This window comes from Balaenoptera acutorostrata, chromosome 18, assembly GCF_949987535.1.
Source record: "Balaenoptera acutorostrata chromosome 18, mBalAcu1.1, whole genome shotgun sequence".
Taxonomy (NCBI): Eukaryota; Metazoa; Chordata; class Mammalia; order Artiodactyla; family Balaenopteridae; genus Balaenoptera; species Balaenoptera acutorostrata.
Window position 1 is genome coordinate 2,636,332 of NC_080081.1, and position 16,266 is coordinate 2,652,597.

Sequence of the window (16,266 nt, forward strand, 5' to 3'; positions counted from 1 at the left end):
TCAGGAAGAGGTGGGGGGCACTGGCCGGTGTCAGGGGCCCGATGGTCCACACCCCTCCCACATGAGTCTGCTCTCCTACCGCCCAGCTGCCCCAGATGCCAGACCCCCGATGCTCCCTTCCTCCCAAAAGCCAATGAGAACAGGAAACACAGCACCCTTCTGAGATCCCGTTGTAGCTTCTTATTTTATTGCCTCAGTTTAAAGTCCTGATTGAAAACACAGAAGCTCTGAACTTGGACGATCAGGTTACACTGGAATCACTCCCGGTAAACGATCCTCCACAAACATTTCCCACGTCACCACTGTAAGCCCGGTCCCATCTTCACACTCCCAGGTGTGGCCAGGTCGTACGTACCTTTGACCCCCAAATCATCATTAGCCTTGTTATTTGATTGACGGGGAAAGTGGCCTCTTAACTGTTTTTTTCTGCTGTAAGTTATTCCAAGTGTAGAAGTTGCCAGGAAAGCAGTTCTTCGAACGCTTGTATGTTGGATTCTCACCAGTCGGGTGGTGAGGTTTCCTGGGTTGAGGAGCCTGCATTTAGCCTCTTCAGCAGGTCCAAACAATTGCAACAACAAAATTTAGCAAGTCGTTTTGATAATTCTAAATACTGCATGGCGACTACTTTATCAAGAAAACTGAAAAGGTTAGAACTGTGGTGTAGAGAAATCAACATACGCGCAATGATGTAAGCATACAACTTTGACTCAGAGGCAGATTGGACTTTCGACTCCATAATATAAGAAATACTAGATGGAGTCTCAGTTTGACAGAAGAGGCCCTTGATCCAAGGAGTAAAGAACGGAGGAAAGCACCTGTCACTTCCCCGTCCCTTGTCCTGGTGTCATACAAAGATCTGAACCACGATTGCCCATCATTTCTCAAAACCAAGAGCAAATCAAAATGATGAGGTCCTGGAGAACAGGCATCCCATCACTGCCGAGCCGGGGGGCTTTGTGGTGAAGCGGAGGGGCTCGGATCTGGCAGCCTCCAGAGGCCTGTTCCCATCTCAGCTTTGCCTGGGAAGTGTGATCTGGAATGTTTTGGGATCCTGGGGTCCTCATCTGGGAATCAAGGGCGTTAGCTTTGTCCTCAGAGGTCCCTTATGGCTCTAAAATTCCACAGTTCACTTTTCTTATGTCCGTAATAGCCGTCCTATAGAGGTTTTGCCATATCTTCCATTTGTACGTCATTCACTTTATGTCTTGGTTTCTGAGGACATGTGAGCCTACTTCAACCCAGCTGAACAAACAGTTACCATAGTAGCTTTCTTTTCCCTCTTTCTCTTGTTTAAGTTTTCTCTTCTTAAAGAAAAGAAAATGGATAATGTAGCAAATAAAGGATGTAGCGAATAAAGGGTTTTGCTACCTAATGTAGCAAATAATAAAGGATTTTGCTACCTAATGTAGCAAACAAAGGATTTTGATGATCCCGTATAATTTTGTTTAGAAAGTCTGATGTCTGCCATCAGTTGGTCCCAGCATCCTCTGCACATTTTGGCTGTCATCTCACGCCCCAAGTTAGAAGAGGTTTCAGTGTTCCAAGAAGAAAACAGTGAGGACAGCGTTTGTTGAAATGCTGGTGAAGCTGGACCAGTCACCTCCCATCCCTGGGAGGAGCGGCCAGCAGACTCCTGGCACTGGGTGCGCCCGGCGTGAGGCCGTGGGGCCGTGTGGCTGCCAGTGTGTTCCCTGGTGGCCTCGGGGGACAGAGGGGGCGGCTTTCCGGGAGGGAGCACCCCGGCTCATCCCCGGGGCCCGGGAAGCCCATCGGGGCGGGCGGGCACGCACCTCTGGCTCACGGCTCCTGTTTCCCCACAGCACACCAGCGCCGGAGCCGAAGGTTCTGGCCAAGCCCTGGCCTCCCCTGGGTCCTGTCTGGAAGAGTTCAGAAGCGCCCCCTTCATCGAGTGCCACGGCCGCGGGACTTGCAATTACTATGCAAACGCTTACAGCTTTTGGCTTGCCACGATAGAAAGAAACCAGATGTTCAAGTAAAGTGCCCCCCTCGCCCCCCTCCCCCCCACCCCCGGTGGCTTTTATTCTCAGTCTTCCATGGTCCATACACGTGCTCTGGTGCAAAGTCCCAAAGATGGTTCTACAGCAATCCTTAGGAAGGCTTCTTCCACGGATAGGATAGGATAGGATAGGAACAGATATTTGGTTCTGTTCTACGTGGGCAGATAATCGAAACCATGTTCAAAGGCAGAGCTTAGGTGACAGGCTTCATTCGTTCATTACTGAAGAGCCATGAAAGAAAAAAGTTCAGTTTTCAGTTTTTCAAGATGAATCCATGGCAACGTCATTAAGACGGCTAAAATCTGCAAACAGAGCATTTTAAAACATTGTACCTTTAACCAGCAGGGAGAGAGAAAGTGAATAGCCTTGGTTTTCATGGTGTTTATAATGCTGGATTGGATGTACATATTGCGAGTTATCAGTGACCGTTTTTCAGGCCTGCGCATGAAAATTAATTTCAGCACAGATGCCGCCGAAATGGGTACGGAGAACCTTTTCTTTCGTTTCCATTACCAAAATTTCACCTTTAAAACAACGGTCCCAAGTGGCCGTTGACCTTGAAGTTAGTTTGGAGCGGGGCCCAGTTTGTACCGGATGGGAACACGTAATGAGGCCTCTGCCCGGTACTTAGTACCAGCTGCAGCCCTGCTGGTGCGGACGCCGGGCGCCGATGGGGCTGAACAAGTACCTACTGTTCAGTCCCCCGAATAAGTGCTTCTCGGCCCTGGAGATAGTCTTTACCTTTTCGGAGAGAATTCTGTGGGCCTCTGCTATGACCCTGTCTCTTTCCAGCTTAGATCACAAAGGTGAAGCAGCGCGCTCACTACTCGTAAATTTCTAAGCCTCAAAAAACTACCAGGTGCCTTTCTAGTAGCTCACACGAGACTTTCTAGGCACCTGGGAACTTGACGTCAACCCTCCAGATACAATTTGCCCATTAGCTACCGAAATGAGCACCAGCTCCCGGGGCTGCCCATTATAGGGTTAACAGGTAACAATGGGGTTTTTTGTTTTCTGGTCTTTTTTTCTGAACCAGCAGCCTGGTACAATTAACTGAAATGCCTTCTTAAAACTAGGTAAGATCCCATTAATTTAAATAATTTGGGGGCACTAGGATTTTCACCAAAGTTGCTAACGTAAGCCACCTCAATTTTAGGACAAGGTACTCTTATTATATGGCTACTTTAATTGGAATAAGATTTGATTAGTACTCGTTTTAGTTCAGACTTCACTTCTCCAATAGTCAAAGAACAGAATTCCTAGGATCAAGGAAGCATTTGGAACACTAAATGTCTTCCCCTGTCTTTGGCCTCTAATCAGACCACCTGTGTGAACAACTTTCAAAAGTTACGGATGTATTTTGAGGTCTGGTTGATTATTCCAGATTTGTTGTTCATTCTGTCATTCAGCAATGATTTAATGAGCACTTAGGATGTGTGTGAAGTGTCTCAGAGAAGAACATCTTCCTAGTCTGGGGGTGTTTATAATCGAGTTGAGAAGAGAAAACAAAAGGTTAACCTATAGTTTGAAGAGGCAGGGTCTGTGGTGGGGAGTGGCTGAGACTTTGGGGTCAGACAGACGTGGGTGACTCTGGCGGTGCCCTCACTCGCCCTGTACTCTTGGCCCGAGGATGGATGCAGGTGATAACTTGCAGGTGTAACCGAGGCCGTGGGATGCCCCCAGCGCGGTACCCGCTCAGAGGCAGGGTGAAGGCTGGTCCCTCGGGGGTCTCTGATGGGAGGGAGGGCCGAGGAGCTGGCCTGAGCCGTGCGGTGACGCTGACTTCTGTGCTGCCTTTCAGGAAGCCCACGCCGTCCACCTTGAAGGCTGGAGAGCTGCGCACGCATGTCAGTCGCTGTCAAGTGTGCATGCGGAGAACATAACGAAGCCGGCCCTCAGCTACATCACAACATGGTGCTATTCCCCCCTCTTCCCTCCTTCTTCTTCTAACAGCAACGAACTCTAGAAATATATCCTGTGTACCTCACTGTGCAGTATGAAAACTGTAAGGTGCCTGATAGGAATCTGCATAACTAACACACCCTGCTTCGTTGGCCTCTACTTGCTGAAGGAGAATCCAAGACCACGATAAGCTGCCTGTAGTGAAGTCCCAAATGGCACTGCTGATGAAATAAAACATATGTCTGTTCTACAGTTCAGTGCACTGATGTGTGAAGTGAGACCCATCAGAAAACCAAAGGGTGCTAGGAGGGCTGTGGGACCTTCCATCCTGGGCGAAGCCCGTTTGCATTGTTGTATTATAACAGATCCATTTCACACCCCAGGTGAAACGTCTGTTGATATCACTGTCTAACTGTTTCAAAGTTCAGGTCCCTTGGTCTGTACAAATAATAGTCGTGTAAAGCCGATGGTTGGAACCTCCAAAGGGAAGGAAGGGGGCCTAGTAGCCCTGTCTTCCGACCGCCCCACCAAAGAAAAATTTCGGTCTTTCTGCTCTGTGTGGTACTATGCAGCTGCTTTTGCAGAAGTCACGGATTTCCTGTGGAATAAAGATGGTCCCCAAAGTAGGCAGAAATGAAATATATATATATTTTAGTAATTTATATAGATGTCAGCAATTAGGCAGGTCAAGTTGTAGTTTCATTTCCACTGTTAAAATAAAGCTTACATAGTTTCTTCCTTTAAAAGCCTGTGTTGTCCTTTAACAGAGATTTTTAAACACTAGGGTATTGAATGTGAAACACCAGTTTTCATTGTTCACCTCCAAACCAAAAATTGTGTGTTGCCAAAACCAAACCCGGCTTCACGGATATGGTGTCTATTACAGGAAAACATGTACTTTGAGCTTCTTGTTTTTATTCTGTTATGAAATATCTTCAGGGTTTTAAACACTAATCACAAACTGAATGACTTGACTTCAAAAGCAACAAACTTAAAAGGCCTTCATTTTATGAGTACTCCTCATCCTTCAGCCTGGTGTGAGAAGTAACTCTGTCGAAGCAGAATATCAGTATTTTTACCTGTAAGTACATTCAGGCGGCTTCCTTGGTTTTTCGTGAGTTGTGTTCAGACTTCAGCAGGGGAGCGGATGGATTGCAGGAGAGCAGAATTGGACCACTATGCCTGAAACGACATTTTACTAAAAGTCTCCAAAACGTTTTTAAGACTACTAAGGCCTTTTGTGTAATTTCTTTAAATGTGTATTTCTTAAAAATTCAAATTTGTAATAAAACTATTTGTATAAAAATTAAGCTTTTATTAATTTGTTGCTAGTTTTGCCACAGAAACATCAAAGGAAAAGTTACTGCACAAGCCACTAATAAATTTGTAAGCTTTGCAAATTTAGATCATATTTATTTTGTAGTTCTTCCAGATGAGAGTCTCAGACTGGGTGTAATTTACAGAAATTACTACAAAGAAAAAAAATATGGTCTTCTCTTTCATCCCTCCCCCCTTCCCTCCCATCTGTCCATCCAGGCAGCCCTCATCCATCCATCCATCCACCCATCCATCCATCCACCCATCCATCCATCCACCCATCCATTCATCCTTCCATCCATCTATCCAGCCATCCATCTATCCATCCATCCTTCCATCCATTCATCTTTCCATCCATCCATCCTTCCATCTATCCATTCATCCACCCATCCATTCATCCATCCATCCATCCATCCTTCCATCCATCCACCTCTTCGTCATTCATATACTGTGTGCTTCCCATTTTCCAGATACCAGGTGAGGTACAGGATAAATGAAAATGAATATCAAGCCCTTAAGAAATTTTCTGTTAAAAAAATTATTGCGGAAGAAACCTGTCACTTGTCAGGTGTGTCAAATGAGGTTATAGATTTGAAAACTATAGTTTTACAGTAGGCAGGGGGTGGGGTTGATGGTTGGGTTACAAATGGGGATCATGAGAGTTGCCTTGAAGACGATTAAGTGAGAGATAAGATTAAGTGAGAAACGTGCACAAGGAGCTGCGGGCCCGGGGAATCGTTCATGCATCCAGGCTGCCGGCAGGCGGTGTCAGCACACAGACCCTCCTCAGAAGAGTGCAAGGGGGTCCTTTCCCCTCTCTCCTCATCTTCCTGTCACACCTTCCTCTCAATCATTCTGAGGATACATCTGTGTTCGGCCTCCTTTTGACTTGCATGAGAAGTTTCCATAAACTTAATTTGTACAATGCAAAAAAAAAAAAAAAAGCATTTAGTTTGATTAGATCTGAGATGATAGCTCTGCAGTATTAAAAGGTGTCCCCCAGGGTCACTTTTGAGTATATGGGATCTTGTTAAAATCATACTCCAGAGTTCTTGTCCTCTTCAGCTTTCCAGACTTAAGATGTTTACAAGTCGTGTCATAAGAAGTGCCCTACCCTTTGCATCATTTTAGTTATATTTGTCTGATTCCCCTCAGTCTCCCTGTTGGTTTGATAGAAGGAAATGACGCACACTGAGAAGGTAATAATCAGGCATTTATTCAGCATGCCCTTGCTTCTTCAGGCACTCTTCTGACCCCTCTGGAGGAGACGTAGTAAAACCCATGTCTCCTTACAAGGTAAGATGTATACACAGGAAATACGTAATAATTAGGGCTCTGAAGGAGACCAAGTTTGCAGTGATCTTCAAGATTTCAAGTCTGCCCTTCTCCCACTTCCAAACCACACCCCGATCGCACCAGAGACGTGAGACTGTTCCCTTTAAGACATCGAGAGAAATGTTTCACCAGCCTATTTTTTCTGAAAATGAATTTTCCTGTCTACGCCCCACTGTTCACGATGCTGCTTGAAAGAGCTTTCTCCTCCTGCCACTAGCGAGGGCCTCTCCCCGCTTTGAAATGATACAGAAGCAGCCTTAGTTCCATTTACAGCCTCGGCATTACCCGCCAGGTCGCCCGCCTCCCAGCCAGCCCTTCTCAGAACAGGTCGTGGAGTGACGCTGACTCCGGGACCTTTTCCTCTGGGCTGTCCTTACACCTCTACACCGGCCCTGGCGAGGTGGGATGGAGAGGGGCAGCTACCCGAGCTCCCCACCCGACCCGCAGCCTCTGGGCCACCCATCTCAAGGTCACAGTTTCCCTGGTACTCAGGGCATCTCACGTTTGTTTGTAACTGATTTGTTTAAAGCTTAACGTTTGTTCCCCAATTTGAAAATGCAGCCCTTGGGACAGGGAAACAATTTCCTAGCACAGTCTGGAGATAAGTTTGCTTTAGCAGCTGGCGAACGCCGGAGAGACCGGCTTCCCTGCAGGGGACCAGCTCCTGTGCGCAGGGGGACGGGTCACCCCAATGCAGGGCTCTCCTGGGTTTGCTGGCAGCCTGCGTCTCCCCTGCATCGCCTGCAGGGGGGCGCCTCTCCCCTCGTGTGGCGGTGCCTAGAGAGGTTGCTTCTGGAGGCTCTGAACCATCCCCAGCCTCTGAGTGCGGAGTGTTTCCTCTCATTAACGCCCCACTTGTACTTCCTGAGCAAGCGCCTGCGTGAGCTCCCCTGTCCCCATTTACCCTCCAGAAATAGCTGCGCCCGTTCTGGGGGCTCTGCGTCCTGACTGCACAGCATGTGCAGCTCCTTCTCCACCCCCTGGGCAACCGGGAGCTGGGCTGAGTCACGGTGAAACTGAGTCATTCGGCCGCGATCAGGAAGTGCCTTTTTTAGACTTCCAGCTTTAAGCGGAGCAGGTGACTTCTGAAGCTCAGTTCCGTAGTTTATCATGCTTTCCCCGTGGATGGACCCCGCTTACTTTGGGCAGAAACGTTTCCCACCGTGATTTACTTGATTCGCTGCTTGGGACAAGCTTCGCACACTCTGCCCTGGGGATATTTATTTCTTTGATACAAATGAGAGAATTCTGCAGAATTTTTGGAAACTGGCTTTGCTAGCCGATTCAGGGTGACAGTGTGTATTTATCAACCAGACCTCTTGCAACTGAGCAGAAATTCCCAGGACAAACGGCAGAGGGCACCCTGCCTCTCACTGCAATGCCCCACCTCACGGGGTGGGGTGCTGGGCTAAAATTTCCGGGAGCCCCCTCCCTTTTCACTCAGAGTTTCACGAGGTTACCCTGGAGCAAATCACCAGGTACTAATTAGAATCCGTGGTCAGGCTCGTGCTTTTTTAAAAATGTGACTGAGTAGGGAGAAAAGTGAATGGAGAATAATTCTAAATATACAAAATGAACTCTTTCACCAGCCTCTGTGAATATGAATTGTTATGGTAAAAATAGACTGAAAACGCACATTTTCAAAGAATTACGAATGGATGTTGGTTGCACCGTTGTCGGATGGTTTCCTCTTAAGAAGCCGTCCTTGGTCCTCAAAGAAATCCTGTCCACATTGCCGGTGTCTTTCACCCCGTCATGGTCGAGGGCCGTCTCTCTGCTCCTGCCCAGCATAGGGATGATGGGGCCTGGCTCCCGCTGCAAGGGGCAAGGGTTCCTGGAATCCTTAATGAAGGTGGGGGTGTGAGGAAGAGAAGCATCGCTTCCAGGAGCAGTCTGGCAGATGGTGTCTCCCCAGAGCCTTCCTAAGCCTTTGCGGGATGCTCAGTGGGTGGGATTCTTCCCCTGCCCTCACTAGGAACTGGAGGCCCAAACTGGAGAAAAGAGAGGCGGCCAGTGTCACAGATGCTGAAGACAGCTGCCGACCCCTGGGGGCAGATCCCATCCAGCTGAAACAGCCTGGATCCCTCAACTACCGCTCTTCCCCCGCCCCGCACCTGCACCCCACCCAGGGAGAAGGAAAAGGAGAATGAGAGGGGAGGGCGGGCCATCAGCCTGGACGGCAGGCTTTCCCCTCCCTTGGGAGAGGAAGAGGTGCCTGCCGAGACCCTGCCCTGGAGCCAGGAGACCGGGGAGCTTTCCGACGGGGTGGACCCCTCTCAGGGAAGAGCAGGCATCTCCCGGGCCCAGCACGCTGGGACCGGGGCCTCCCGGGAAGGAGCAGAGTGACGCGGGGCAGCAGGACACCACCTGCGCCCACAGGTTTCTGCGCCTGGAGCTGTGAGCTTTGCTGAGGGGCCTGGGGAAGGGAGCTGGTTGCAGCTCTTCTGGCCCTTTCCAAAGGGGGCCACCTCTGGGAAGGGGCGCCAGCCCCTGTGAGACACCCGGGGGAGAAAGAAACAGCCGGAGTGGAAGAGGACAGGCCAGAGCTGGCTCTCCAGGGCGGAGGGTCTGACGGAGGGAGCTACGGAAACTCATCCACGGGCCCCTGGAGAGCCAGCCCAGGGACCCCAGGAGGCTGAGAGCAGACGCAGGGCACAGCCTGTGCTGCCACAACTCAACAGAAGGCTGCTGTCCCCTCCCTGGGGGACCAGGACCCGAGGCTCAGGGAGAGAAGGAAGACCCAGCTGCTGTTCAAGTGCCCCCAGACCAGCTCGGGTTTGCTGGTCTGTCTGTTTTACATGCTCTGGACACTTTGGGGGTCCAGTGAAGCCCCTGGAACACTTCTCAGCAAGAGAATGTTCATTTAGAAATGCATACAGTAAAATAATACTTAGCATTATAAAGAAACTGATTATAATGAATGCGGTTGCCAAAATAGTAAAAAAAAATTGATATAGTCATGCACATACTTCTTTATTATTACATTAAATAAATGCTGTAGAGGCAGGTGTAATTACATCTTAAAGTACTGATGAACATGAATGATGTTTCATAATATCTGAAATGGTTGTAATATAAGAGGATAATATCTGCTTTTTCTATTGGTGACTAAGTTGCAGATACTACTCATACTACCCTGGTTTGTGGATTTAGTTGTAACTGAAAGAAATGCTGCACTTCAGCAGAGGCTGGTGGAAATAAACGTGTGCTTTTTTCCCACCTGCGTTCGTGGGTTCTCAGTTCCGTGGAGTCCCGTCTTGGGATGGTTGGAAGAAAGCTTGGCCGCCCGGCAGCGGGCCCGGGGCAGGTGGGCTGCCGAGGGGCTGCAGGACGGCTTTTCTCCACTCAGGATGGGACTCCCCTTGTTACTGAGGGACCCCGGAAGGTCCACATCTGCCTAGGTCACCGATCAGGGGTAGGACAAGTGACCTCACCTGAGCACGCTTTGGACCAATGGGGGGAAACTGAAAACGTCTCATGTACATTTGCAACTGAGTTCACTTTAAAATATTGGATTTATATTTCATTGCGTTCATTTTTGTTTGTGGTCAGCAGTAAATGTACAGGCTTGGAAACGAGACGGCCTGGGTTTGAATTCTGAATGACCTTGGACAACTACTTACTCACTCTGCCCTCTGTTTCCTCCTCTGGAGAACTTCCTGGGGTTGTGGGTACGTTGGCTGACCTGTGTGAAGTGCTTAGAACAGCATGTGACGTGCATTAGATGCTCGGGCACCTCAGTGACAGCCCCTGGTCCCTCCTCCATGCCCTCTGGGGTTGCACGTGGCGCTCACCTCCCATCCACCTGCGGGTTTAAAGAAGAAGCAACTGGACCCCCAAACCTCCCAGTGTGCTTGGCGATCCACTTCTCACCACTTGGCGGCTGCAAGCAAGCCGGTTATAAATAGAAGGCTGTGAGTGCATCCTCTCAGCCCTGCGTGGTCCCCGATGGCTCATGTGACACGGTGTCCCAGGGCAGCCAGCCCTCGTCAAGACAAAATAATTTCCTAAATAGGCCAGCAGCTATTAGTGCTCTAGTAAGTTCTGCAGAGCAAGTCATGCCTTAATCAGGCCGTATCCGGGAGCTGGGGGTGACAAAATCCAAACGTAATCAACACAGACACTGTCCATTTTAAACCCCCTGAGAGTCCAGCTTTAGAACGTAAGGTTTATGGGACAAATAACAATAAGCCTTCATGGTCTTTCCATTTTCCCAACTGCCTTAGATGGAATTATACTAAAGAAAGTCTCTCTTAAAACACAAAGACCCCCTCCACCTGCTGGTCTGTTCACACTTTCTAAGGCATTCGTGCAGGAGCATAGAAGTTGCCAAAGCCGGAGACGGAACCCTTACCTCATGCTTTATCTTGTTCTGTTTTACTTTATTTCAATGATAGCTCCTCTCATCCCACTTTTGTCCTTTCCAAATGGGACAGTTCTATTTAATTGAACACAATTATATGGGGAAAGAATCTTATTGCTACTAACAAACTGATAACTAGACAATTTCAAATAATCCATTTTTCAATCCTATTTGAACTCATTTTCACAGTGAGGCCCATCCTGACAGATCTCCCAAATCACCATGACAACTTCTGACATCTCCCAGAACCTCCCCACACCTCGCACCTCCCAGGGAAAGTCAAGAACGGAAGTCTAGTTTTGGTGTTTCATTCTCCCATTCAGGCTCTGGGTTGTGCTCCATCACCAAGGAAACCAGAGAATGGCTGCTGTGTCAGCTAGCTTTGGCTGAGTAACAAACCACCCCAAACATGACTTGGACCGGTTTGTTGGCTGACAAGTCTGTGGTGGGCAGTTTGGGCCGGGCTCCTCGGGTGGGTCTGTGCAGGGCTCAGTCAGGCGTCTGCAGCCGGCCTATGGCTGGTGGTGCTGACTGGGGACGGAGGTATGTGTTACTCGCCTTCCTGAAGGCTGGCCTTGACTCGCTCACATGGTTGAATCAGAGCTCCCAAGAGCAGCCAGAGAGAGAAGCCCAGTACCCAGGCTCTTAGCAAGCCTCTGCTGATGCCCCATTGGCTGATTGTTATGGGGAAATGTTTGTGTCTCCCCAAAATCCAAGTGTGGAAACCTCAACCCCAGTGTGATGGTATCAGGAGCTGGGCCTTTGGAAGGTGATTAGGACGTGCGGGTGGAGCCATCACAAATGGGATCAGTGCCCTTATAGAAGAGTCTGCAGCAGCTCCCTCACCCCTTCCGTCCTGGGAGGACACAGTGAGAAGGCTGCCGGCTGTGAACCAGGCAGGGCCTCACCAGACACCGAACCTGTCAGCACCTGGATCTTGGACCTCCACCTCCAGAACTGTGAGAAATAAATGTCCGTTGTTTTTAAGCCGGTCTCTGGTATTTTGTGATAGCAGCCCAGACAGACTTAGACTCTGGTGTTACCTTGGCCAAAGGAAATCACAGGGCCGACCCCAGATTCATGGTCTGGGCAATGGACTCTACCTCCTCCTGGGAGGGAGTGCAAAGTCACAGAGCAGAGGGCGTGAAAGAATTTGTGGCCCTGTTCCTTAACTGCCGTAATATCCTTATGTAATAAATTGTTTAGGATTGACCATGTAATCCTAACAGGGAAATACGATCATATAATCCTAATCCTTTACAATATTATTGACACTTTAAATACTTGTTTAAATTTCTAGACATAAGAGTGAAATTGTAATTCCCAAGAGTTTTCCCCAATATTTAGAATTCTTTCCTTGGCTTGTTTTCTCCTCAGTCATTCCTCTACGTCACTGATCAGTTGTTGAACCTTTTGGAAATACCCAGAAGAGAAGCAAAGCCATCTCATGGAACACTGAGAAAGTAGGCTTCTCATCTCTCAAGGCTCCCAGCCGAGGATCCCTTAAATGTGAAATGGGTGTATTTTTCATCGTAGGTGAGGGGGTGTGTGTGTCCCTCACACCAGTATTTGCTGAAGCGGCGATCTTGTGTATGAGCTGCAACGAGGCCGGACGGAGCCCCACACAAGGGGTCACAGCCCCCAGGCCTTCTCTCCTGCACTGCACTTCTTCTCTCTCTGGGTCTCGGTGAGGCAGACGCCCTGTGCTCCGGGCTGCCCGAGTGGGTGACGTGAGGGGTCAGGATGCTCGAGGGGTCCCCACCGCAGTGGATGGAGGATGTGCTGCGGGGCCTGAGTGATTGGCAGGATGGGGGTGTAAGTGGGGTTCCCTCCTCCCCACCACCTCTGCTCCTGTTTGTGTGGTGACAGCCTGCCTGCTGTGAGAGGGACAGGCTCCTGAGCTCTCTGTCCACCGAGGCCCGAGGGGGCCGCTCCTTCCCTTGCTGCTTCCAGGCCCCGGTCCCCACCTGACCCATGAGCTGGTGTCTGGAGAAGCGATGATGAGCTGCTTGCTTTGGTGTCTTCCTTCCAGCAGATGCGTGGTTAACCTTCTTTGGTGGTTTCCTGGAGTCCTGCGGTTACTGAGTAATATGCAGGGTGATGAACTGTGGACTTTTCCTGAGATGCTCAAAATTCCAGAAGTAAGTGAAAAATCCCCACTGTGTTTCTGGAGTGCCCTCGGGTTACTAAGCCATCGCCTCGTTCCACAGACAATAAGGGGAGTTTTTGAAATATGTCCCCTGCAGGATTCCTTTGTTTGCCCCTGTGGACCCACCTCCAGCCTCCCACCTGCTCTGTTCCCCGGGCGGCAGACACACACCCTCCGGGCCCTGGCTTCTGTTGGTGGGCCAACGCAGGCCAGGCAGGAGATGGGAGGGCAGGGGGAGAAGGAGGGCCGGTGCCTCCTCAGCCCCACCAGGGAGCAGTGGGGGCTGCATTTCTCTCTAAAGGTCGCAGCTGCTGCCGCAGGCTTCTCATACCCTAGGGCTGCTTGAGGACTGTGGGCACCGCCCCCTTCCCTGTCTTCCCAGTGCTCAGGCCGGTGACCCCATCTATTGCACTAAATGTTACTGTTCCCCCAAATCCTGCCCCCACCACGGCAAACAGTCCCTTTGTAAACCTTTCTTTAGGTCATCAGTCTGCCTGCATCTCTCGGGACCATCAAAGACTGAAATGAAGACCGGAGGGCATCAGAAACAGCAACAATTGGGTAATTTTAAAAGGCCACAAAACACTGGGTATCCCCTGCTGAGGGCTGAGTTGTGTCCCTGCTCAAATTCCTAGGCCAAAGCCCCTATCACAATGTGATTGTGCTGGACATGGGCCTGTAAGGAGGTATTAGGATTAAATGAGGTCAAGGTGGGGCCTGATCCAACGGGATTGGTGCCTTATAAGAGGAAGAGAGAGCACTCTCTGTGTGCACACTGAGCCCAGGGAGAGGCCTGTGAACACAAGGAGAAGGTGGCCGTCTGCAGGCCGGGAGGAGAGCCCTCACCAGAACCCAACTGTGCCGACCCCTGGCCTCGCACTTCCAGCCTCCGAACCTGAGAAATCAACGTCTGTCATTTAAGCTGCTGAGACTGTGGTCCTTTGTTACAGCAGCTGGAGCTGAGTCACCTCCAATTCTGTACAGGTGCACAAGGAAGGGGGCACAGATTTGATACTGAGGTTCTATAGGAAATTAAGTATAGAATTTATTACAGATTTTCCACTAAGTTCACCTTGTACTAATAATTTTTAAGTGTCTCTCTGTACCCCCAGTTTTAAATCATCTTCAGCGGAGTGTGTGTGTGTGTGCGCGCATGTGTGCACACTTTATACTTTTGGAATATCCTTTAACAAGTTGTTTTTGCTTATATACTTACCACCTGTTTCATGGCTGGGATTTGGGTAAGATTAGGCATGGGTGGGCCAAAGTTGACTTCAGCCTGGTCCTGTTTGGTTGAGAAAATGGTAGAGTAGAAATGTATCTCATGTATGAACGTGTCCAGCCTGAACACATAACGTGCAAGCAGAAACAAGCAAAGGCAATACGCCTTTTGAAGTAGCACCAAGGGGAGTGGGGGGGGGTGATGGGGGACAGAGCTGTTCACTCTCACTGAGGTGCTCCTCCCTGGAGGTGCTCCTGGGATGCAGAAGCACACCTGTAGGATGCAGCCGTGTTGCCTCACGTGTGTATTGGTGGGAGGGGGAGGAGGGCAGAGGGAGGACAGTCTGCATCACGGTGACCGTTTCGGGACATGGAAATGAGAATGGCAGAGACCACGCTCCCTGGGTAGCTCAGGGCCAACCAAGGGAAATCCAGATCCTGCTGGGACTCAGACTGCTCAGAAGATGGGCAGATCTGCAGAGCCGGAAATGTCAACTGCGCCAGCCCGCTCTGTCAAAGCCCAGAAGGAAGGCAGCCAGGACGCTCAGAGGGCAGGGGATGTTGTAGAAGGAAATGCTGAAGGGGCAGCAGAAGCAGACGCACCTCCCCCCTGCAACCACCCCAGCCCAAGAGCGCCCAGGGTGCCGCCAGGAAAGTATACTTAAGAGCCGGTTCATGTCTAGAGCCTGGAGACCCAAGCCTTCCATGATATTGATGCCATGTATATGCCTGTGTTGGTTTCCTGGGGCTGCTGGGACACAGCACAGCAACTGGGCACCTTAAAACAGCAGGAATTTACATTCTCACCGTTCTGGAGGCCAGAGGTCTGAAATCAAGGTGTTGGTGTCAGTAGGGCTGTGCTCCATCTGGGACTCTTCTGGAGGAATCCTTCTTGACCTCTCGTCGCACTTGTGGGGCTGGCTGCCAGCCCTTTGTCTGTAGGTGCCTCACTCGGATCCCTGCCTCCGTTGTCCCATGATGTTCTTCTGTTCTTGTAAAGGTTCCAGCCCTTGGATTAGGGCCACCCTACTGCAGGGTGACCTCATGTCAACTAATTACATCTGCGACAGCCCTGTTTCCAAATAAGGGTGCATTCTGAGGTACCGGGGGTTAGGGCTTCAACGTATAATTTTTGGGGGGATACAATTCAAGTCATACTGATGCCCAAGGAAAACGATTTCATTTTAGCAAGTGGTCTTTAGCGTTCTCTATTTGACGCGTCTTTTGCACAAGATTTCTAACAGTAGCTCATGTTATAGGTTGAGTTTATTTTTCACTGTAATGATTTTTAAAATGTCAAAGCTTTGGCCCAACAACATGGATGATTTTGTTTTTACTGTTGGGAAGGACTTTATGCTGCTTTCAAATGTTGGCAAGTGTATTTTTTAAAAATACACTGGACAGGAAACAGATCTGATACATGCATTCACTTGCAGGCAGTCCTGTATCGGAGGCAGGTGACTGCTGGAAAACCACACTAGTTCTGGAGACGACTTTGTATTGAACACCACACAAGTTTAAGTTACAATTATACTAGTCTCTGCTATAGATTTTCCGAAACAACCTTGCTGCTCATCAGAACTGGAAACCCTCCAAATAATGGTTCCATTTATTATTTACAATTTGACAGCATAGCAATTGCCTTTCATTTGCCTTTAAGTGAAAGGTCAAGAGTTTTGATTTAACCCCGGGGTTGCGTTGCAGGCAACACACCCACAGAGGCCAGATTGAAAGTTGAAAAATAAAAAATATAAAAGTTCTATGTTGTGACCGCTTGAGACCAGAGTTATTCTTGTTCGTTGAAGTTAAACATCCTATTTTTTCAGTGGGAGGGAAATAGTTCCATCGAGACCTTGCCTATAATTTTTTTATTGTTTTAGAAAAGAGGTCTATGATTTGGGGTGGTTTAGTTTTTAAGGAGAGGGCCCTTCCCTCAGACCGGCTGCTTCTATTTATAGCTG

The 16,266-nt window shown here is 49.3% G+C and overlaps 1 protein-coding gene across 1 annotated transcript in view; it reads left to right on the forward strand.

The window, feature by feature from the left end:
• COL4A1 (collagen type IV alpha 1 chain) overlaps positions 1–5,226 on the forward strand; it is a 151,914-nt gene extending 146,688 nt beyond the window's left edge. The window contains exons 51-52 of the mRNA XM_057533226.1: positions 1,821–1,993; positions 3,820–5,226. Of these exons, the coding sequence (XP_057389209.1) occupies positions 1,821–1,993; positions 3,820–3,901 (255 nt within the window). The 3' untranslated portion in view covers positions 3,902–5,226. The remainder of the gene's footprint in view (positions 1–1,820; positions 1,994–3,819) is intronic.
• The last annotated feature ends 11,040 nt before the right edge of the window (positions 5,227–16,266 follow it).